Source organism: Gadus morhua, chromosome 9, assembly GCF_902167405.1.
Source record: "Gadus morhua chromosome 9, gadMor3.0, whole genome shotgun sequence".
Lineage (NCBI taxonomy): Eukaryota > Metazoa > Chordata > Actinopteri > Gadiformes > Gadidae > Gadus > Gadus morhua.
In genome coordinates, this window is record NC_044056.1 from 24,309,730 (window position 1) to 24,333,705 (window position 23,976).

Consider the following 23,976-nt stretch of genomic DNA (forward strand, 5'->3'; position numbering starts at 1 on the left):
CTGTCGCCGGCACAGAAGCAATAGAGGTCTTCAACATTTTTGTGTATGCTCAACCTGAGGACAAAGACAAGTATGATGAAGTCTTGAAGAAATTCGATGAGCACTGTCTATCAAAGAAAAATGAAAGGTACTAGAGGGACGTTTTTCGCTCATGCCTACAGCACCAGGGTGAGTCTTTTGATACGTTTCTTACCGACCTCAAGATTAAAGCTCAGTCCTGGAATTTTGGTGATCTCAGAGACTCCATGATAAGAGACTAAACAGTGTTTGGAACTGGTTAGGAGAGACTCCGGGAGAAACTCTTTAGAGAAACAGAACTCACGTTGGACAGTGCTATAAAAACATGTCAAGCCAGTGAGCTAGCACAACAACATGTGCTGACTTTCAGAGAGCCTGCTCATGGAGCAGTGCGCGAAGAAGACGTAGCAGTGAACTCCGTGGCAACAAAAGGAAAGCCATGGAGCAAATGTAAAAACAATGATAACAGGGTTAAAACCAGTGAAAATTAAATGTTCACCTGCAAGAAATGTGGCGAGAAACATAGACCGAGACAATGTCCAGCCTATGGAAAAACATGTGCAAAATGTAAAGGACAAAATCATTATGCAAGGATGTGTCTCTCCAAGAAGAAAAGACAGGGTGTACACACAGTGCAGGAAGACACAGATGACAGCGATTATTTAAGTGACACATTTTTCATTAAAATGGTGTCACATGATGTCACTTTTTAGTCCGCAGGAATAAACAATACGGGTCAAACTGTAAGTACAGTCACATATGATAAATGGACTGCTCCAATGTTAGTCAATGGGACAATTATAACATTTAAATTGACACATGGTCCAAGGCTAACTTGATCAGTGAGAAGGATTTCAACACACTGACTGAAAAGCCTAAAAGATTCACAGAGAAAGTCGCGCCTCTGAAGGCTTATAATAACCAGCCGATACAAACAAAAGGTCCATGCAGACTTAAAGTTACTGTGGAAGGCAAACGGCATAACATTCTGCTCATCGTTGTCCCTGATGGACACAAGTCACTCTTAGGAGACAAAGCATCTGAGGACCTAGGACTAGTAAAGAGGATCTATCAGATAAATACTGACAGCCTGACAGTGGTCAAACAAGGCAAAGAACTGGAACACCAACAGTGTGAGGGAAGTTCAAACATGGTCAATGAATGCTCTTCGGTTCTCGAAGGGCATGGGACATTACCTTACACTTACAAAATTCAGCTCAAGGACGATGCCGTGCCTGTAGTGCATGCCCCAAGGAGAGTGCCTGCACCACTCAGGGCTGGCTTGAAAAATTAACTTGAGAGAATGACTCAAATGGGTGTCATTGAGCGAGTGGAAGAGCTCACAGATTGGGTGAACTCCATCACTTGTATCAAGAAAAATAACACAGGTGCTCTAAGAGTCCGCCTTTATTCCATAGATCTAAATGAAAATATTAGAAGAGAGCATTATCTGATTCCAAAAAGAGAAGAGATATTGAGTGAAATGGCTGGTGCCAAGTTAGCACCATTTAGCAAACTAGATGCTTCACATGGGTTTTGGCAGCTGAGGCTGGACCCAGAAAGCAGCAAGTACACTACCTTTAACACACCATTTGGGCGTTACTGTTTCTTGAGGCTCCCGTTTGGCATTAAATCAGCGCCAGAGATCTTCCACAGAGCTATGGCGTCCATAATAGAGGGTCTGGAAGGCACCAGAGTCTATATAGATGACCTGGTTGTCTGGGGAAAGACAAGACAACAGCATGATGAAAGACTGGAGAAACTCTTACAGAGAGTCAAAAAGAGTGGACTAAAACTGAATAGAGACAAGTGCCTCTTTGGAGTCACAGAGATGACCTTCTTGTGAGACAAGGTCACAAGTGAAGGGGTGGAACCTGACCAGTCAAAAGTGTAAGCCATATTAGACATGCCTGCCCCCACTGACAAAAAGGTGTCTTGAGAGCCATGGGAATGATCAACTTCCTGGGAAAATTCATTCCTTATCTTACCTCCAAGACAGCATGTCTCAGGGAATTGCTAGAACACAACACAGTGTTTAAATGGACTGCTCGACATGAGAAAGAGTGGAAACAATTAAAGGACACTGTAACTACAGAGCCAGTCCTCACATTCTTTGACACAACAAAAAACCAACAAAAATCTCCACCAACGCCTCAAAAGATGGCTTGGGAGCTGCGCTGCTCCAAACTGAGACAAATGGCAACCTGTAGCATATGCGTCTAGATCAATGACAGAGACCGAGCAACGCTATGCTCAGATAGAAAAAGAGACTTTGGGTCTAGTGTTTTGCTGCGGAAAGTTTCACAGTTATGTGTATGGATTACCAACCTTTACGGCAGAGACTGACCACAAACCGCTCATCTCTATCAGAAAAAAATACAAATTGTAAAGAGACTGTTGAAAAAGGCAAGAGACGGTAAGACTGATCCTTACCTTGCTTTGCTAAGCTACATGGCTTCAAATCTGGAGTGTGGAGCATCCCCTGCTGAGCTACTCATGCGTCGCAAGCTGCGAACCACACTCCAACACATTCCAAACAACATAGATAACAAACACAACAACAAGCTGCTTGACAAAAGGATGAGTCTCAAGCACAGACAGAAAATGAACTATGAAAAAACGGCAAGGCATCTGGAACCTCTTCAGGCAAGGGATGTTGTGAAGATTGAAGGCCCTGACTGCTGGGACAGGAAAGCAATAGTTCTCAGTGAAGTAGGACCCAGGTCGTTTGTTGTTAAGACAAAGAATGGACAAGTGTTAAGGAGTAACAGGAGGAGTCTGTTAAAGGCTCGGGGCATTGAACATCAAGCCGAGGAGACTGGATCTGAACAACAAGTTAGGACGGTGGTACATCAGATGTTCAGCACAGTGAGCATCCTTCACCCATCGCAATGACTGAGACACTTGGAAGGTCTACCAGATCAAGAAAACCTCCTGAGAGGCTCATAGAACAAGGATGAACTGTTCGACTAAGAAGCTGTGACAGAAAGTTGTTAACAATGGCACTGTTTAAAAAAAAAAAAAAATTCATACTTATCAAATCTGCTGTTATAATGTGTTATTGACTGAGTTATAAAACGGTACGGTACTGAAAATAAAAAAGCAAAGAGCTATAATGTATTTGATGCTCAAGGAAATTTATTTTATTTGCACTGTGTTAGGACATTTGGTTACAGAGAAAAGCTAAGTGCTAAGGTATGTAGTTTGTTGCACTAATTTTGACATGTGGAATGTTACTCAGACTGAGTTATTTTAGAGTTGTGTTTAATGTCATACTCACCTGTTTGGAAGGGGGATGTAATGATAAGTGCTAACAAAGGAGCTGACAATAGGTGGAGCTCTAACATCAACAGATGCTGGATTGACTGTATGCTGTACCGCAGAGTGAAAGTAGACTGCGAGAGTTCAATATTAAAAACAGCTAGCTGAAGCTAGCACAAGTTCGATTCATGATGTTTTATTTATAGATGAATAAGAACATTACAATTACTATTGGACAGGCAAGCATTGTTTTTAGCATTTAGCTTGTACCGGAAGTACACCTGGATATGTAGAAAGCACCTAGCCTCTAGCCATATAAACGGGGGTCCCCACAGACAAACGCCCGATATATAGGCCTAACAATCATATTTCCAAACGATTATTAATTTTAACATATAAAGTAACCGTTTAGGCTTGACATGGTTTTTCTAGGTTAAATATTGACGTTGTTTAGGCTCTGCGACGTCCGCATTGGTTAGCTGCGTCTTCACGCATGTTCACGCCTACATGTCGTAGAAAGGAACGTTGAAAGGAACGAGTAAAAAGTATGATTTTCCCTACGAAATGTAGTTGAGTAAAAGTATAAAGGCATTCGCGATTTTATTTTGAAATATATGCCGTGCATTTCCTGTCCTGACAGTGGAGGTGTAGCCTACTGCATTATCAGAGCATTATGTTGTCAATCTTCGGAAATTTGTAGTTTCAAACTAGAGACGCTAGAGGTCGACAATACCCGCCGTCGCGAAATGACGTCGGTTAGGAAAAGTGGAGTCGATTTCATTTTTAACAGTGCTGTCTTTTCCTATGTTCGAAAGGAAGCACCTTTTCATCTCTCCTTGACCCGATGACGTTTTCCACAAAGGTTAAGGAAAGGAGGCATAAAGGTTGGGAGATTTGACTATTCGTAGAGGCCCTAGGAGATTTGACCATTTGTAGAGGAGGCCATTCATGGACATATCATAGAAGTATGCATTGTTCCTGTGGGCTTGGTTGGGCCCATTCACTTTCGCGGGTGCAGTAAACGTTTCCTGTTAGCGGGGAGCTCCACCAATCAAAATCGCTTATCACACATCAGGATTTATGGGTAGTGTAGTGGTTTCAATGACATCGCGAATCAAACGTGTTTTTCTAAATAACTGGTTGTTGCCCCGTTTAACTTGTGTCTTCTACAGGAGCACGCCGTTACAATATAACGGCGTGTGGTACATATAATTGTAATGGTTACTTACGACATTAAGGCTTTTAATGAAAATATGATGAAAATGGATGGGATTTTTACTTCCAGAACCACACTGTTGCGCTCTATTGGTATATTTTGGCGGGATTGGACCCTGATTGGATCGGTCACAGCGCGCCTTCCTGCGCTGAGTGGAAGTGACGCACACGCACATCCTCAGACCCAATCTTCATGTGTTGTTTCAGGAAGAAGAAGCATCTAAACAAGTAGGCCAACCGTCACTATTTATCGACCGTGGTGTTAGGTTCATGTTTTTAGTCGAGCCCGATTCTTCGTATTTGAGCTGTCGTCGGATCAGCCCTCCGCGGCGTGTTTCTCCTTCTGCGTTTTGTTCCGTCGTCTGATCAGGTTTCAAAAGTGCCGCCCTGTGGCAGAGCGGCACTGAGCTGAACCCTGCACCGGGACGGGGTTCTGCAGGGGTCCTAGGCTGAGCTGGACCCTGATAGGGACGGGGTTCTGCAGGGGTCCTAGGCTGAGCTGGACCCTGATAGGGACGGGGTTCTGCAGGGGTCCTAGGCTGAGCTGGACCCTGATGGGGACGGGGTTCTGCAGGGGTCCTAGGCTGAGCTGGACCCTGATGGGGACGGGGTTCTGCAGGGCTCCTAACCTGAGCTGAACCCTGCACCGGGACGGGGTTCTGCAGGGGTCCTAGGCTGAGCTGGACCCTGATAGGGACGGGGTTCTGCAGGGGTCCTAGCCTGAGCTGGTCCCTGATGGGCTTATTGGAGGACCCCATCCTGTTCAGTCCGTCCGACTTTAGATTCTGTAGTGGGCACCCGAGGAGCTGTCAAGTCCTCATCATTCTCTGAATGTTTACTTGAAGAGGGAACACAAATGCATTGGCTTTGAACAATAATCAAGATATTTCTGAAGCATTCATTGTCCATTAGTCACAAGGTGTGTTCTTGGACAACACCAGGTATTCCTTTGTGATGAGCCTGGTAGCAGCGTTCAAATATTAGGGTTGCCGTGCATGCTGGGAAATGCAATTCAGAAAATTTCCTCTTTTTTTTATTCATCATGCATGAACAAAGAGGCTGCTCAAGACAATAGCTTTGAGTGTGGAATAGATGGTTTTCTGTTGTGTTCCTTGAATCCATCCTTTTAGCAAGGTAAGAAGAAAAAAGGAAGTTGGTGTGCATTTCTCACAGCCTGTCACTCAGTGATAATGATATCATGTATCACAGGCCTGTCACTCAGTGATATAACATGTATCACAGCCTCTCACACAGTGATATGATATAATTTATCACAGGCCTGACACAGTGCTATATTATTTATCACAGGCCTGTCACTCAGTGATATGAGATAATTTATCACAGTTTGGGACTTTATCTCACATCCATGGATCAACCATCTAGAGTGGGGACCATTTTGTTTGATGTCGTGCTCAAAGACTTGTACCTGCAACCTTCTGGGTCTCTATAGCCCACTACAGAATACTTCTTCTACTCATATTGAATTCACAGTTCCCTGTAAATTCAGACACGTCGGGTACACCATATGTTTACATACTAGTCCATAATGTTTAGTTTCAATAGCTTATACTAGTATCAATAACTGCTGCCTCGTATCATGTTTACATCGGCTACTCATTCTGCATATTCTTCTTTTAAGGGGTCCTACAAAATCTGTAGGAACCCTATTATATTAGTTAGTATTCTTTTTTTATATAGTTATTTCTGACAATTTCGGCGGTGTATAAATTGACAGGCTTGCAGAGCTTGTAAAATGAGTTAGGGATGCAGAGGACAGGCCCGAATAACCCATAGGTGGTGCCTGAAGTTAAACATTTCAACAGGCTGCCATTTCCTCTTTAATCATGAAACGTTGTACACATGCTGAATGATGCACACCTTTCAACTGCAACCAAAATGGTTAGACCATTTGGATTTAATGCAGTGACCAACAAACTGATCTGGTGGTAAAAGCTGCAAACCTGGCTCGCATGTAACATGTGAACGTGGGACTGTACGGAGTAACATCCACAACAATAAGGCCAAAGACGGACAAAAAATATGGGCATTTTTTTTAGCCTTCACAACACGTTTAAACACTTATAAGTTTGAAAAATACCTATTCTCATCTGTCTGAGATGGCTAAAAGAGGAGCTTCCATACTATGGCCACATAGGACCAGTATCAGTACCACTTCCGACTGAGGCCTCTCGCCATGGCAGGCGGGGCCTTAAAGGGCCACACGCATCATTTCTCTGCAATCCGTTTTGACATAGGATTCTAACACTATATAATAGAAACATGGTTGAAGAATATTTTTGATATGTTCATTCCAGTAAACCAATTTTAAGACCTACCAATGTAATTGACCATACCTACCAAGCTCACTATACAGCCGTCTATGGAATACTGCTCCCACGGTGACATAAATGTATACATCTATCTACATGACCAGTGGGATGCCGGTTTGAGTCTGACCTCGACCCAACATATTGTGAGAAACGGTACGAAATCAAATGTCTAACCTCTAGATGTGTTCAATAGGCCTGATGTCTGCAATATTGTTAATGTCCAGACGATGGCAGCGTAACCACAGTTTTAGTGGCGTGCTTACACAACAATCACGGTTTATCAATTAGTGGCCTAGCTTCTCCATCTATCCCCCCCTGCCCCTCTCCATCTACCCCTCTCCATCCCACCTTCCCTACTGTTGGAGCAAACAATATACAACACAAATTAGACCCCATTGCTTTGAATGTATGTAGTGAGAGTCCAACAAAGATGCAACACAAAGTGATATGTCATTAGTGAACGCTTGGGGACAGAGAACAAGGCTTCTGCCTCTCAGAGTATTGGAGAGGTCTCCGTGGCAACCAACTTGCCAGCGGGGGGCAGTAGGGGTCAAAGTGTGGGTCTTCTTACTTTTAGGTGTTTGTGAAACAGGACAAATATTTTTTAGGCGTTAAGGCAACTCAGCAAAATATGACTCTGTGTGATAAAGGTTTGTGAAACAAGGTTAATATGTTCATCTGAGGGGGGTCAAAGTGAAGTGCACTAGATGTTGTAAATTTTATTGTGTGATGAAATACAGGAATCCTTTAATCAGACTGGGCACCTTCCAGCTCTGGAATAAAGCAGAACAAATGTCAGAGAACAAACGTCAAGCGTTTAAGAGGGATTATCCCGGGAAGGCAGGCTTTTGGGGTAGTTGGTGAGTTCGGAAGTGGTGAGCAGTGTTGTGGGACAGGCCTAATTAGATTACTGTACCCCTGTATGAGGGGCTCCACCCCTGGTGGTCCAGGGCCCTTCAGACCCCATTGGGCAGGGCATTGAGGCCGGGGCCAGAGTGGGAGAGTCAGACTCTGAAAGGCAGAGGGGCCGGCTCCTGGTTCCTTAAAGCCTTTGTCCTTCCTCCAGGGATTTATTTGTCATTTAGGAATAATAGTTGCAACAGAGCAGCATCTGGGAGCAAAGCCCTAGGTCTGCAACTACCACGTTAAGTCCATTGAAATGCCTATTAGGCAAACAGAATGATAGATGTATTTATGTGTCATTGTATGAATGGTTTTAACGGTACAAGCGATTCCTGAAAATGTTGAGGTACCAAATAAAAATAAAGGTTAATAACTTAATATGTTACAATAATGTTGAAAACCGTCTGGTTTACGGTGTGCTCATGGGGCACGGTCAACATCGGAGACTATTTGCCAATTTCTCCTGCGTCAGTCAATCAGTCCGTCATCTCATTCCACAGCAGAGCAACCTGTTGCTAACCTCCTCCTGATCCAGCTCGCCAAAGCGCCATCACCCTGCTGGCTCCACCAGCCCGTCCCCCCTCTTCAGCTGCCTGGTTAACCTAGTCTCCCCATGCGTCCAAACCCTCCCATGTGAACCGTCTCCCCATGCGTCAAAACCCTCTTGGCCTTCCCCATACAGCGGGCGTGTGGCCTTACATTTCTAATCCCGCTGGATAGGAGCATGGAATTTAAAAAGAGGGTTTTCCTGGTGTTGTGCTAGCTTGGCTTTCTCTGCCTTATACAGGATCTAAAACAATACTTTATTGGATGGATGCCTGACCCTGATAATGAAATACGTGTAGACAACATAGGATCAAAAGTCTAAAGGAGAATCTTCTTACTGATCAAACATTCTGGGTGTTATTTTTGGGTTCTTGCTCCACATTATCCTACAGTCTTGACCAATGTGAATAAAAGTGTAGTTAACCCTCTTCTGCACCGGATTACACTAATGGAACGCAGACCAACTGTTTCAATCCTGCATTATGTCCCTACTGTGACCCTAGTGTCTCTTGTGCCCTCCCTGCCCCTGTTGGCCTGCTCAGCCTGCAGAGCTGCTAAGGAACGTTGTGGGGGGGGGGGGGAGACCATCTGGGCCGGACCCTAATAAGTGGGCTGGTGATTTATGGGGTCCGTGTAGCCTGCAGAGGCCTTCAGCAATGCCTGAAGAGAATAAAAATGTGGCCTGTTAATATTATATTAAACAGTAGAGTAATCTGCAGCACTCGTCAGTGTGATATGATCATATGTGTTATTTATTCATCATGTCTGGAACTCGCCTCATTCCGTAGATTGGAAGAGCTTGGAGAGTCTCTCAGTCTCTTTTTGAATCCTGTCTCCGCATCATTTATCTTTATACCTTCTCCGTTCTGGACGGGGGCCTCCATACTCTTTTTCTCTCGGCTGGGTTTGTTGACACACAGTCAATCTAGGCTTCTCTTTCACTGTTGACATCCTATTCTTACCCCTTCCCTTGCCAACAAGAGAAGAACCCTGGGCTTTCCCTGACCAGTAAAGCTGCCACAGCTGTGGACTGTATTAGCATAGATTGTGAGGTTGAGGTGGGGGTGGTGGCAGCCCTAAATATATTACAGCCATTACCTTTTGTTGGGAAGCAGGCTGTTTTAAAACATGTTTCTTTTCTCAGAGCGAAGGGGGGGTAAACACAAAAGGAGCTCTGCAGTGATTTCAGCTTAACCGGTTTTTAAATATGGCTCCGCGCAGCGAGTAAAGAAGGGGCGGGAGGAGCAAGAATTACGTGTTTATTGAAGGGGAAATAAGTGAATATATGAAGATACGTCCCAACACAATTACGTATTAAGATCTATAAGAATACAAATCAAATATATTAACCCAATAACTTTGAACAATATTATGACTAAATATTGGTTGATGCAAAGAGTCAAAGCTGAGCTTTGTTAAGGCTGTTGTTGTGTTTCTCTCTGTCTCAGGCGGTTCTAAAATGAGCAGACTGCAGCCCGCAGTGGAGCAGTCCCCCCACCCTGCGGCCCCCAGGCTGACCCGCAGCGCTGCCTCCCAGGCCCGGCTGGGCGGCCCCGGACCGCCCAAGGAACCGGCGCCCGGCCCGTACGGGAAGCAGCGCAGGAAGCATACAGACTCAGCCCTGGCCCAGGACCTCAGCCAGATGAGGGTCAGTGGGCAGGAGTCTCCTCTGGGGTAAGGCTCCCTCGGCTACCTCTTCATCACCATTAAGGCTTCCTCAGTCGCCCTTCATCACCATTATGGTACTCAATATCATGGATCCTGATGCCTCTGATTGGGTGGCCAGGCCTCTGAGAAGTGGGGGGGATTAATAATATTGAAGGGTCTTTCAGCCACGCCTTGGATGGTGTCAACATGCGCCACCCGTCCAGGAGTTCTACGCAGAATGATCAGCCTGCTCCATCGCCGCCTGTCAAGGAGGGCCCCCGGGCCAGGGTCAAGTCCTCCTCCCGGGGCGGGCTGGCCTCAGTGGCCCGCCTGCTGAAGCTGGGCCGCTGTAAGAACATCGTGGTGGTGGCAGGGGCGGGCATCAGCACGGCCAGCGGGATCCCTGACTTCAGGTGACACACACACACACACACACACACACACACACACACACACACACACACACACACACACACACACACACACACACACACACACACACACACACACACACACAGAGTCAACACTCAGCAGCCTGTGTGCCCCTTGCAGAACGCCGGGGACAGGCCTGTACTCCAACCTGGAGCGCTACGACCTTCCTTACCCCGAAGCGGTGTTCAACATCGACTACTTCTCGGAATGCCCGCAAGCCTTTTTCTCGCTGGCCAGGGAGCTGTACCCCGGCCGCCACCGGCCCAACTACATCCACTACTTCATCCGCTCGCTGCACCTTAGGGGGCTGCTGCTGCGCGTCTACACCCAGAACATCGATGGCCTGGAGAAGAGTGAGTGTGTGGCGCGAGTAGGGGTGTGACGAGATCTCGTACCACGAGATCTCGCGAGATTAACCTCGACGATATTACCCGTCGCGTTAAAAATCTGTCTCGCTAGTTTTTGTGATTTATCCAAACTCCTATTTGTCGCCTGTGGAGGCATTAATGCGCCTTTTCTACATCTAGCCTGCCAGAACCTAAAGAAGGAGAAGGAAAAGAAGAGGAGGAGAAGGAGGGGAAGCATCGAAAGCAGCCATAAGCTGTGTTCGAAATCGTTCCCTATCACGGATATAGTGTACTATATAGGGTGCTCGCCATTTTGTTGTGGTGTTCGAATTCTCAGTGGTTAATTTCATGCACTATATATGATGCACTTAAAATACCCAAAATTTGAGTGTACATACGATGTACCCTACATGTTACTCCCGTATACCACAATGCAATGCGGTCGTGTTTTTCCGGAGGAGAAGAAGAGGCTGAATAACCGCGAAAACGGTTTTGCACATAATAATGTTTGCACTTACATTTTAAATAAATTTTAGTTTTAGTTTCAATTTCATGCATGTAAAGAGTTATAATAAAACATTTAAAAATCCATGCGCGACTTGGTTAAATAAAAGTCTGTTGGTCCAGTCATATATTTTGTCATAGTAGTTTTCTTAAAATCTCGTCTCGTCTCGTTCTCGTGAACCCAATATCGTGTCTCGTCTCGTCTCGTGAGCTGAGTGTATCATCACACCCCTAGGCGCGAGTGTGTAGTGCTTCAATATTAAGCACTGTTATTCAGAATTCTCTGAAAACTGTCAAAACGTCTGTTTGATACGTTTGCAACCATTTTCCTTGGGGTCCAAAGTGTGCGGCATTCCTGAGGATAAGCTGGTGGAAGCCCACGGTAACTTCACCACCGCTTCGTGTCACCTGTGTTACACACCCTACCCCGCTGAAGACGCCAAGGTCAGAGGTCGCCATGCTCTAAGAACCACCCAGCCCTTCCTGGCTAGGGGTTAAAGCATCACTCTGCCTCCACAGGTGGCCATCATGAGTGGCGACGTGCCCACGTGTTCCTTCTGTGCCGGAACGGTGAAGCCAGACGTGGTTTTCTTCGGAGAAGACCTTCCACAGAAGTACTTCCTGCATTCTGAAGACTTCCCCAAAGCAGATCTCCTGATCATTATGGGAACATCGTTACAGGTAAAACAAAAACTCTTTTGTTCAAGTTGGACAATCCGTCCCTCATGTGTTCCCCGTTTCAGAGAAGGCTTTACAGATAGTGTCTGCATGCAATGTAGAACCAACCTATGGAACGCCAAGGAAGAATTATTATTGTTCTGATCTATTATGTCAATCTCATTCCTCTGTAATGTAAATGTTTTGAAAAAGGTATGGAGTACATTAAAGGTAATCATTGACTAATGATCTGGCTCCTCCCCCAGCCTGCAGAGCGTTAGGAACTCACAGCAGGCTGAAGGGCCTCTGCAGCTGTGCTCTCCATACATGTAGGGGGACCGCTGCCGGCCCCAGGTCTCACCTGTTTTCTGTGCCCCAGATCGAGCCCTTCGCCAGCCTGGTGAACACAGTCCGGGCCTCGGTCCCCCGTCTGCTGTTGAACCGCCACGCCGTGGGGCCCTTCCTGAAGACGCCGCTCCGCAGGGCGGACCACTTGGAGCTAGGAGACCTGCTGGACTTGGTGCAGCGCATGGCCCACTTACTGGGGTGGAGCGCGGAGATCGAGGAGCTCATGAGGAGCCAGGGAGACTGGGTGGGGCCCCCCACCCAGTCAAGAGCCATCGTCAGTTGTGTGGATTAAGCCCGGGCTTGAAAGTGTGTCACTTCATCTGTCAGCTCCGCCGTTTGACTTGTGAGCACGTTACACCGTTGTCTTGTGGTGCGTCATACTCCCGTCTGCAGCGCTAGTCCGGTAAAACATGAGAACGGCTCTGAGCCTGAATGAGCTCTGCTTCCTAAAGGCAGCGAAGACACAGAACACATCACTGCCCAGCCCATAATACACTGGAATGGCAACAGGGTTATTTTTAGCATGCAGAGATAACTATCTGTGATGCATTGTCTACTCCATGTGTTCATATCATATCAGTTTCTTTCCAGTGGTTTGCATGGCAAAGAGCATGGGTGGTCTTTGCAAAGATGGTTTATGTTTGCAATATTTCCATGTACAGTTCACGTGTATGAATATTGAATTTTAAGCACTTACAACTTACAGAATAAGTTGAACTAATAAAGAATTTTACAGCGTTGGTCTCGCCTCTCCTGTTCATGAAATCTTTACGTCTAACCATACAGTCAGGAGTCCTATAAACAACATGAAGAACCTTTCTCTTCCAAGGTTAGAGAACAAGTGGCAGGTGGACTTTACCAGACATATTTGACCAACGACACAATCTGCTGGTTAACTTTAATGACAATCGATTCCTTCTTTCTGGCTTTAATAACATTGCAAGAGAAGCGGTGAAAAAGTGGTTAGTCTGCAACATGTGCATCAGAAGCATTAGGACTCTTCCAATTGTTTGCTTTCTATGGGGGAAACCTTGACGTTTATTAAGCATCCACTTCAGGTATGCAGAGGTGAAAAAAACAAGTGGAATCATCCACGCGATATAAAATACCATTTATGTGTAACAAAACAAGGCAGTGTACTCTACAAATGCACTCAGACAGTGTTAGGTAGGCAACCAAAAGATCAACAAGTGACACATCCATTACTTATAAGTTAAGAGAATCCTCCATTCATTGTCTAACTTTATGGATGCTCAGCGAACACACTCCCACATCATATCGCTATGGGCGACCATGCGACCTTGAGCTCTGTTCAACCAACAATATTGCAGCAATAGTAAGGTATTCGTCTCCCAAATACAGAACAAAGAATATACACTCATTGTGGCAAAAGAAAACAATGATTAAATAAGCAAGCAATCAAGATAAGGCAAAAACAATCCAATGTTACTCATTAAGTTAATAAATATGGCAAGTTCTGATTTACTATTATTGACAAATGCTACATAATTTGGTGTTTTTTCTTCGCAATTTATATTTTCACAAAACAGTTTTCGCCATGTTCCTGGCGGCCACAGCGGGCTCTACATAAAGCAGCAACCAGGATGGGGGTTCTACCTACATCTTTAAACAATGTTTACAAGGGGAAGGTGCACACTGAGGGAACCAACTAAACGTGAAGACCCTGAACATGAAGTGCCACGCTGCATCCCTCCCTCTGCTTACGGCTCTGGGAGCTCCCACCGCCCGACAAACCCCCTCAGCAGGCCGGATACACCCTCGTTCTGGGCCGGTGTGTGCAGTCGTACGACAAGATCAACAGAATTGCGGCTGTTACTATAGCAACAGGTTTCTATGCCATTAAAGGATACAAAGACTATATTAGTAAAAGGCAGTGCACAGAGGTCAGCTGGAGCGGTGGGCCGTTGGCTCAGGGCTCCTTCGACGGGATGTGGTGGCAGTTTGTCGGGCATCACCTTCAGAGACGCCAATAGAGCTCCAGCAGAAAGGAAGTCCTTCGTCAGGGGCCTACGTCAGCGGTCTAATTGAAGTATCCTAGGAAACGGGGGGGGGGCTAGTCTGTGTCAGAGCCGGAGCTCTCGTGGGTGTGCTGGCGCAGGGTCTCCTCCAGGGGGGCCACGGTGCAGTCCTTCCTGACCCCCATGGGCTGGATCACCCCCTTCCTGTGGACGAGAGGGGCAGGTTCAGTCAAACCCACACACTGATCCCATTCTGTGATGGGGTGTGGGAGGATAAAGGCCCACACTGTACAGGACACAGTGACGCATCCACAAAACCTCGTATCTCCGTACGAGGCCATTCATCATAAAGAAATGCATGTAATTCTGAAGTCATATCTCTCATTACTTATTTAGGCTTCCAAACAAATACAAATATACAATATTAATAATTGGATTGTTGAACTGTTTGATGATTTGAAGCTGACCCCCGTTGCTTAATGCCTGGTCTACAATGAGACCTGCTGTTGTACATCTTTACTTTGCCTTTTATCTCTAGGTTTCAATGACCCTCAGAAGCCCCTCCCTCCTCTGCGCTGTTTGTCCCTCTTCCCCCCCTGTCCGGCCTCCTTTCTAAAGCCTGTTTAATTACAGGATCAGTGCCCCGTCTAAGCTCCTCAAAGCCCGGGGTGCCCCTCCAAACTAATCCAATTATATGTGCACCGTGTCCCCAAATCACTCACCGGCCCATTTATCAATGAATCACGCAATCAAAAGATTAAAACACACATTTGCATTAATGTGAGATTCTTACCCACACACACACACACGACACAAGGGATTTGACTTTCAGTTGGTTCATTTAGGAATCCAATGCAACAGGTGTTCTTAGGAAGAGATTCAGAGCTGTAGGTGCGCTTGCTTGTACGGGGGTGTGCTCGTGCGTGTGCGTGTGCGTGACCACCTGTCCATGTCACACATCAAGGGTCCTGGAGCCGTGCGGTAAAGGACGGCTGCCGACGACCCATCAAACAAACAAACAAAGCCGCGGCCCGTTCGTCCTCCTGTCACCCTCGTATTGTACTCCCTCCCCCCAATTAGAAGGAGAAGTCCATGTCTTCCTCCTTGACACCGGGGCGGGGGTCGGGGGGCGCGCTGGGGCTGAGGGTATGTGCTAATTGGAGGGCCAGTTAAGCAGTTTTGGGAGCACATTCTTGCAGGTCTTTGAGTGATCTCCTGAGAGCGGGCTGCTCCACGCACTACACACCTCTCCCCCTCAGGGACACATCACCGGGCTGGGCGCGCTCAGCACATGGGGGGGAGGGAGAAAGGAATCTGCCGTCTGTGTCGCGTGGCTCATTACTACTCACCCCCGTCTCTGGCTACCACAATACCCCCCCCCCCTCACCCTGTCTGGTGTAACAACTGGATCATCAAAATGAGCAGAATAAAATGGAGAGGGGGACACATGTTATTGAAAAGCTGAATGTAAGGAGCATTGAGGGCCAACGCAATGTGAATGTGTGTCTGTCTGCGTGCACGTGTGTGTGCATTTGTGGGTGTATTTGTCAATTAGGTGATAATTAATGATACTGCTGTAGCTCCCATTGACTGCGGCTGAATGCTGCTGCGGGTTACAGGCTAATTGACACCGGTGCGAACGAGCGGATTCTTCAGCTAATGAACTGGTTGGCAGGGAGCCGCCTCTCCCTTACCTTTGTGTGTTCCACTAGGGTTCGCTTTTGTGCGCTCAGGAAAGGTCAACGACAAAGAAATGTGAGAATAAAAAGGCAATATGTCGGGGAGACAATATGTCAGATATACACAACAGAAATAAGGAAACACGCAACTCGTTGAGTTTGGCAAGAGAGAGATCTGCTTGATTGGCTGGCTGTGTTCACCTGATCAGCTCGTCCAACATGATGACCATCTTCTGGGCCTCGTACTCCTTCTGCTCCTCCGTCATCTCCTCCATGGGGTTAGGCATGGGCTCCTCGACATGTCCGGTGATGGGGTTGATTCTGGAGGAAACACAGGAATGAGCTCATCATCGACCAGGTATTCCCAGAGGTGCATCACCCCTGATCTAGACAAACGGTATGAGCAGCACATCACCTCAGGTGGCCTACTCACAAGGGTTTAACACTTTTGTACTCCTCTGTGTCGCTGTCCTCGTCGTCAGAGTACTTGGTCTCTCCACGCCCCCCGGCCAGCAGGCCTTTGGCCACCAGGTGTCCAGCCGCGTTGCCGTAGCCGGTGTACTTTAACAGGTTGTCCACTGCAGCAACACAGACACACATGGACCCAAACATCATACTCACTTCATCCAGCAGCATCGGCCGTTCTGGTCTCCAGGCCAATTCCAGGAGAAGTATTGGTGTTTTTGTGGCACTAATTAGCCCTATGTGCCCTGCACAGCGTGTGAGCCGTGGTTAAAGACACACAGAGGGTCAGACGCTGACGGGAACAAACACACATCACTACATAGTACCAGATTGGAGAACTAGCCAAGCGTACTCGCCCGTGACCTTATGAGTAACGCGCTCCGCTCATACTTTGTTGATACATTACAACACTAACTTTTTAATCACCTTCTTGTGTTGTTTTGTGGGTTTTATCTACAGTTGTTTAAAAGCAGAGCACACAGCACCCTGTTTGGAGTAGCGATCGACCGATATATCGGGCTCACCGCTCTCCTTGCAGAGGACGAAGAGGAACTCGGCGGCCCCCTGCTTCACGCCCATGTCCACGTGGGTCATCAGGCGCACCAGCTTGTTCCGGATCGTGGTGCCGATCTCCGGCCGCACCTTGGCCTCCTTCAGCGGGGGGAGCACCTGAGGGGACCCACAGTACATCTAGCTGTAGAAACGCTGTAGTACATATTTCAGGCCTATATGTGGTGCTGTTTCTGCTACAGAACTGTATGTGGGGTGATGACATCATGATTTGCGTGTCTGTGGTTCTCATGAATCCTAAAGCGTTTGCAGGCACCGAAAACTCCAGGTCCTTCTGGACGGTCGGGCCAAACGTGCAAGGCTTCCGCGTTCGTACACAAAAATCGTAGCCTTGTGGACATGGCCTAAGAGGACTCACTGCATAGTGTAAGTGTGATCTGAGGACTCGCTGCATGGTGTAAGGCCCAATCCCATTTCTACCCCTTACCCCTCCCCCATTTCTACCCTTAACGCCTTCCCCTTACCCCTTCAAAACAAGGTGGAGGGTTAAGGGGTAGAAATGGGATTGGGCCTAAGTGTGATCTGAGGACTCAATGCATATCAGTGGCACTGCATATATGTGCTCTTGGGTATTCTTGTTAGACAAGAAGTATTCATTAATGGTGATAGCACACCTTTGACATATGTTACACATGTGGAATGTTACCTGGGCCTTAATGAACCTGCGGATGTGTCTGTGGCGCCGGGAGCCCTCGGTCAGCAGGCTGAGAACCGGCGTCAGGCCCTCCTTATAGTTGGACCCCTGCTTATGACCGGACACAGCACACCAACACATATACTACCCACAATGGGAATGCTTTGACCGGGCCCAACACTTGATGAAAGGTACGTTGAAAGAATGAACAGATTAATTATCAAAGAAGACCCCTCACAACCAAGTCCGCATGGAGACAGATATTTTTTAAATTGCAGCATTTCCACAAGGTTTTGGCCTTCCATCAATAAAAACTGAGCTTTTGGACAACACCTTGCATGGTTGTGTATATATATATAACAAATATAAATAAGAATATCTATAAATGTATGACAAAGGGTTATGGTTAGGTTTAATGTCGAGTAGAGTGAATACCACAGAGTGCGTTATCAGGTGGTAGCCCTGTAGTACTTTAGGGTCAACCTCTAATGAGCACCCCGTCAATATGTGATGCCAATCAAAGTAAAGATGCTATTAGTAGAGCTAGGTTTAGGCTCCAAATAAAAACAACAAATCCATGCAAGCCAAACCAAAATAGTCAATTTCGAACGTGGTGACATCAGTCGATGAATATCGAGAACCAGTCCTTACATTCAACCCCTATATTTAAAGGTCATGTTGAGTGGATTTGAATGGCACCAGGCTAAACCATCACAATTGCAACATGCAACCACCGGAAGGCGATAAATCTTGTGTGTTCTGAGCGGAGGCCTTGTCCTACTTCCAGTGAAACCCTCTCTAGGCCACTAAAAATTATTGTTAAGACGGTGTCAGGATTCAAAATGGTATCCGAACACTCGGTTATGTGTCAACGGTGGTTTAACACAATCAAACACAACTTTGATGACAACCAAATAAATTGTTATTGTCATTCGCTAGCTAGTTCAGCGAGTTGTGGTCATGGTGAAAGGTTTGTTCTCTCAGCTTTCATATGTGTACAGTTTGTGTAGGTAACATGAAAGTAAACTGATCTATTCATGTGCATCGTTATGAAATTCTTTACTCTTGGATTGTGTTTCACTTAGGTAATGTTAGACAAAGTTAGATTGTAATGGTTCTAGGGGTGTGTCCCATGACTGCTCTCTCACATGTTGTACGCGAGAGATGTTGTATCTTATGACCTCTTGATTCAGACCCCTGATACAGTGTGTTTTAGGATGAAAAAGTTCAGCAACGCACGCAGTTGAGAGATCACACTGTTATCTCATCAATGCCAATATCAACTGTGTGCCATGATCTGGAGAAGAGGTTAGATTAAACTTACAACCTATAACCTAGTGGCCTTCATTAAAACACACAGATGGCAATTCAACATTTTCAGTGTTGAACTGCATTAATACTCGTAGTAGTCGTAGTAATACTAGCAATACTACCATCTGACAGCAATGTCTCGCGCTACGTGACATGGTGAACCCACACACGTAGAAGGCACAGCCGTTACTGAATGTAAACATAGAAATTGCTCTCAAACATATCTGTATATGTGTGGAAGAGGCCTAAACCAGGACACACTGCACATGGCTGAGTTGGAGGAACGCCAGCCCGACTAATCAAACCTCGCACACAGGAGCAGGGAACCGGTCATCATGACTCGGTGATGACGGTGTTTACCTTGTCGATCCGCTTCTCCAAGAAATCCAGGAGCACTTGGACGGCGGCCATGTTGTTTCCACCGTACTGCTCCTGGCCTCCCTGAACAGGAACATCGATCAGCACGTCCAGACAGGCGGCGGGCAGGTTGCTCAGAAGATTCACTGCATGGCTGCAAAGTAGAACAACTAAATAATCACTTACCTGATGGATCAGATACTGAAAATAAATCACATGGATTGATCATTGGCCTGAATCACTAAGAAGTATGAAGAACGAGAAGCACCCTCCCCTCCATTTCGAAACACTAGAAGTTTATTCTCCTTTCTCCCCCCAGAAGGTAGAAGAAAGCGAAGACAAAGGCCAAACAAGACAAAGATCTCCACAATAGATGGAGCTGAACAGCCCTGTTCAGCCAGTGGCCACGCAGGTTAAAAGGGCGATGTCGTCCATCACTTTTACAAGCCACCACATTCTCCCTGGATCCAGAACATTCCTGGCATTCTCCAGAGGGATGCTCTTTATGACGGTTCGAACTGGGTTTGAACATTGATAGGAACAGTCAAGCGTTGATTGAGGTTCTTGAAGGACACGTCTCGAATAACATGGTACTATAGGAAGGGTTTAACCTGTGAGCCTCCTCCGTCTTCTCCTCCGTCTCTGTCCTCAGCAGCAGGAGGTGCCTCATGACGCCGATGATCAGGCGGACCTGGTGCTGCCCATCCTGAAGAGCAGGAGACCAAAAGGAAGACATTTCATTGGTGGTAGTGGGAGTTAGCTTTAAAGTTGCAACATGTTAAGTTCCCACTAGTTTGTAATTTAAAATCACCTCAACAAATCCTTAGTTAATGATGATCAATAGTGATTTTCATAATGTTATCAATACAATTACAATTCATAACTGATCTTTTTTGACAAAAAAGAATGCTGGAAAGCCCCCACCTCTCTCTGTTTACAAGAATCGTATAGACCCTGCTAAACCCCTCCCACTCCCCCTTAACCCCTCCCCCTCCCCCTAAACCCCTCCCACTCACCCTAAACTACTCCCTCTCACATCCCCAGCCAAGAGATCACTGCTAGGTTCTGAAGTCTGCCAATCAACCACATTATTACGTTACAACCAACAAGGGACCAAGCGTGTGTCAGCCATAATACGTTAAACAGGCTGCAAGGTAATCCTTAGGGTGATCCCCTTCAGAGGACCTCATGACGGAGCTCCCTGTTTTCCCAGGCTACGGCTGCAGCCTCCTCGCTCAAGGCCTGACTCAAACAATGTTCTCCCATTAGTCTAGTTACCGCAGTGTTACTGTAGAGAATACAATGGGTTTCCTCAAAATACGATAATGTACGGCTCTGGTATGATGCTTTAAAGGGGACATATTTTGAAAACAACACTTTTCCTGGGATTTGGGTGGTTATTTTGGGTCTCTGGTGCTGCCACATACAAACTTTGAAATAAGTCCGTACATGATATATATTTGTTCATTTCTGAAAGTACCCCGCCAACAGTTACCAAACGAGCGAGTCTGTTTCAGTGCAGACTCCTATGTAGGAAGCAGGCACATTTTAATATTACCTCCCACTTCCCCACCCCCCTCCACTCAGAGTATAGATACGCAGCTCCGGCGGGGGGAGCTCGGCGGCAGTCCGGCAGCGAGGGGGAGTACAATCCCTTTCTCCTCCATGACTCGGTTCAATCTGGACTTCAAAGAGTCAAAGCCAAATTTCCTTCTCAAAAGCCGAGATAACCCCCAATACAAGTCTGTAATAAGAGTCCACAAGCGGCAACAATCACTTCTCCTCCATGCTGTGGTTCAGTCTGACATCTCATTTGTATGCAATGGGCAGCAGCTCATTTGCATTAAAGCTACAGACACCAGAACCAGCACATTCTGAAGAGACTGAAACAGAGGGGAATAGCGATAGGCGAGATTTTCTTTCCTAAAAGCAATTTCCAGCAAAAGCTTCAAAAACATGTTTTCTGGAACTCATATACTATGTTTACTTGTTGGGAAAACACCATAATATGTCTCCTTAACATCTGACAATGCTGGTACGATTCTTGTGAATAAATATATATTGGATGTTACAGGATTTGACCTTATTGATGACATTATTGAAGGCTAAGTTTGACAAGACACATTTAGCGACAGGAAATGCATATATAACTTTAAATTGGCCTCCATCAAGTTAACAAACTACTGAGGATGTGCTACTGAGGATGTGTTCGGTAAGACCCCATGTTGACAGTGTCCGATACAAAAATTCACCATTGTGCGCATCATCAGGATAGTTAACATTCAATCATTCTCACTGCTCTCCTTGTAGACTCTAAGGTGGCGAGCATGAGCAGTGGCGTATGAACTGCCTTTGACGCACACACAGTCCTAACTGGGTGCCTCAGTCTCTGTGAGTGAGAAGGAGAGAGTAATCACAGAATCCAAACTTGTGGGTTTCTTAGTTTGGGGGCACTATTGGAGAAAGCTACTTAGCCAGGGCAGTTTATGAGCATACCTGGGTTGGACAAAAGATGGTTATGGGAGATACTAAACACTCGTTTGGAATAAAATTACTCAAATTCGGAACACGTCTATATAGCGTGAGAGGAGGTGAGTTGAACACAAATCATGGCTGATTTACAGTTGGGCATAGACAATATCAACCATAAACCTGGGGTCTTAACAAACAGACAGATACAGACTATAAGGCTGGTCGATTGGTCTACACTACTGCATTAATTTATTCCATCCTATACTTGACATCCTTTAGAAGGATTTTATTTCTTGCCTCGTGATGTCGTTTCTATAACTTGAAATCACATTTCTGAGGCAGACGATAGTTTGGCGCAATGTTTTGTTTTTTTTCATTGGTTGAAAGTATGATGACATAATGATGTCTGCCCATTATCTCCTATGTTTGATGAGGTTGATTAGGCCTTACAACACAAATAACATACGAGGAGCTCCACCATTGCAGAAAGAGTAAAGGGTCCAACACCCACCTCTTCAGCGGGGTCCGTCAAGGTGAGGTTGAACATGGCCTTCAGGGCCTCCATGGCTCGCTCATTGTCCTCAGTGGGAAGGGGTGCGGCCTCTGGCTCCGGGGCCCCGGCCTCGTACGGCCCGACCCAGCGCACCTGTAGCGTGCGCTCGAGGACCTCCCGGAGCAGCCGCACGGCGGGCAGCTGGCTCTGCAGGCTGGCCCTCACGTCAGGCCGCAGCGCCGTCAGCAGGAAGAGGAGGCGCAGCGAGAACAGGCCGACCGCATGCCGGCCACAGCGGCTGCGCAGGTGCGTGCACAAACTGTGTGCCAGCTTCAGGTCGGCGCAGACCTGCTGCGCTGCGGGGCTGTTGTACACCACGTTACACAGGCACTTGAGCGCCTCAACCACCACACTCTCCTGCTCCGGCGTCAGGGTGTCTTCCTGAAGACTGTCGGCTGGGTCAGCGCCGTCCTGGGCGGAGGGCAGCTGGGCCAGACCGGCCAAGACCAGCAGGCCCTCCCTGGTGGCCACGGGATCCAGAGCCCGCTTGTCCCTGGACAGGATGCGGAGGGTCTCCAAGGAGGCCCTCTGGCAGCACGGCCCCTCTTGGGTTCCTAGTGCCGTCAACAGACTCCGACACACCTTCTAACATCAGACAGGAAAGGAGAGGAAACGTATTATCACACTATCTTATAAATGCACATCGTCAGCGGATTGAAAGTGGGAATCAGTACTTACAATTTGAAGGTTTTCTTCATTTTTGTCAAATGTAAAAGTTTGACTATTCTGAAACCAATAAGGAAATACAGATTAAATACAGACTAAAACGTCAAACGCGTGTGAAATACAGTTTCTGGGGGTATGTAGATCCGGATACATCAGGTACGTTTTAATGAGAGATACTGCTGAATGCATATCATGGATTCAGCATCCAAAGAAGAGATCTCAGCAGCTGACATATGATAACTGTGATGGTTGTGATTGTGACTCGTGTCATAAAGGAAAGCACTGACCGGAGGGCGAACATGTACCGATAATATACTACACTTACAGATCCGCCTATCGTAGTAGTGGTATAGTAGTACTATAGTAGCAGCATTGATCTGCTGCCTGTTGCACGGAGCTATCATGCTAATGCTAGCATGCTAACGCTAGCCTGGTGGTTTGTTTTGGTTCAGATCAGACACACCTCTTGATTATACTGGAGCAGAACCTTCACGATCTCCACTTCGTTGCCGATTTCAAGTCGTGACAGGATCTCCTTCAAGTCCATGATCAAAACGGAATGATGTAGTACATATACAGGTATAATAGTTCGTTAAAATGTCACTACGTGAGAGTTGACGATGCCCACTAGGTATCTTAGCTAGCAGCTAGAACAGGTTTGTTTGCCTTCCGTAGGTACGGTGGCCGCGAGATACGGGGAAACGCCCCTTTCTCGCGTAATGTAATATGATATAGTATAATATATAATAATATAATATTGAATAATATATAATGATATAATATATAATGATATAATACAGCATTATATCTAATTATAAATATTTTTTTAGTATATAATGATTATTATATAGTATAATATATAATGAATTAAACAATGTAGTTTAATATAGAATATCATAATGGGATGTACTGTAAGCTAACATATCATAACATATCATATCATGCATAAATACACAAACAAATGTTATTATATATTTTTTTATTTTAGATACAATTGGTATATACTCTTATCCCTAAGCTATCAATAAAATGCCTTGAAGTCTTTGCTTTTACATAGGCTACTTGATAAGAATTAATGTCCC

The 23,976-nt window shown here is 46.2% G+C and overlaps 2 protein-coding genes across 3 annotated transcripts; one reads left to right on the forward strand and one right to left on the reverse strand.

Annotated features, from left to right (window-relative positions):
- The first annotated feature begins 4,418 nt into the window (after positions 1-4,418).
- On the forward strand, positions 4,419-12,949 carry si:dkey-103i16.6 (SIRT1 domain-containing protein). Its single transcript, XM_030365883.1, has 7 exons — positions 4,419-4,722; positions 9,722-9,947; positions 10,106-10,333; positions 10,473-10,705; positions 11,547-11,647; positions 11,723-11,884; positions 12,240-12,949. Exons 2-7 carry the CDS (start codon positions 9,733-9,735, stop codon positions 12,498-12,500), a joined length of 1,200 nt encoding a protein of 399 aa, XP_030221743.1. The 5' UTR covers positions 4,419-4,722; positions 9,722-9,732; the 3' UTR covers positions 12,501-12,949.
- Positions 12,950-13,092: 143 nt separating this feature from the next.
- On the reverse strand, positions 13,093-23,573 carry ric8b (RIC8 guanine nucleotide exchange factor B). 2 transcript variants are annotated; one of them, XM_030365881.1, is made up of 10 exons: positions 23,358-23,573; positions 22,907-22,954; positions 22,187-22,813; positions 19,815-19,909; positions 19,207-19,357; positions 17,548-17,646; positions 16,856-17,000; positions 16,300-16,444; positions 16,068-16,187; positions 13,093-14,391 (listed from the first exon to the last, which is right to left on the reverse strand). In XM_030365881.1, exons 1-10 carry the CDS (start codon positions 23,439-23,441, stop codon positions 14,283-14,285), a joined length of 1,623 nt encoding a protein of 540 aa, XP_030221741.1. In that variant the 5' UTR covers positions 23,442-23,573; the 3' UTR covers positions 13,093-14,282. The 2 variants fall into 2 exon arrangements, with proteins under 2 accessions (XP_030221741.1, XP_030221742.1); XM_030365882.1 differs by having other exon boundaries at positions 14,251-14,391; positions 17,548-17,643.
- Positions 23,574-23,976: the final 403 nt, after the last annotated feature.

Bases quoted from the DNA above. Each gene is read 5' to 3' on its own strand.
- ric8b (XM_030365881.1), bottom strand. From the start codon at position 23,441: ATGGACTTGAAGGAGATCCTGTCACGACTTGAAATCGGCAACGAAGTG. The intron at 16,445-16,855 runs GTGAGCCCGATA...GTGTTGCTGCAG, and splicing joins CGTCCTCTGCAAGGAGAGCG to TGGACAACCTGTTAAAGTAC. The intron at 16,188-16,299 runs GTGAGTAGGCCA...TGTTTCCTCCAG, and splicing joins TACAAAAGTGTTAAACCCTT to AATCAACCCCATCACCGGAC.
- si:dkey-103i16.6 (XM_030365883.1), top strand. From the start codon at position 9,733: ATGAGCAGACTGCAGCCCGCAGTGGAGCAGTCCCCCCACCCTGCGGCC. The intron at 10,334-10,472 runs GTGACACACACA...TGCCCCTTGCAG, and splicing joins AGCGGGATCCCTGACTTCAG to AACGCCGGGGACAGGCCTGT. The intron at 11,885-12,239 runs GTAAAACAAAAA...TCTGTGCCCCAG, and splicing joins TTATGGGAACATCGTTACAG to ATCGAGCCCTTCGCCAGCCT.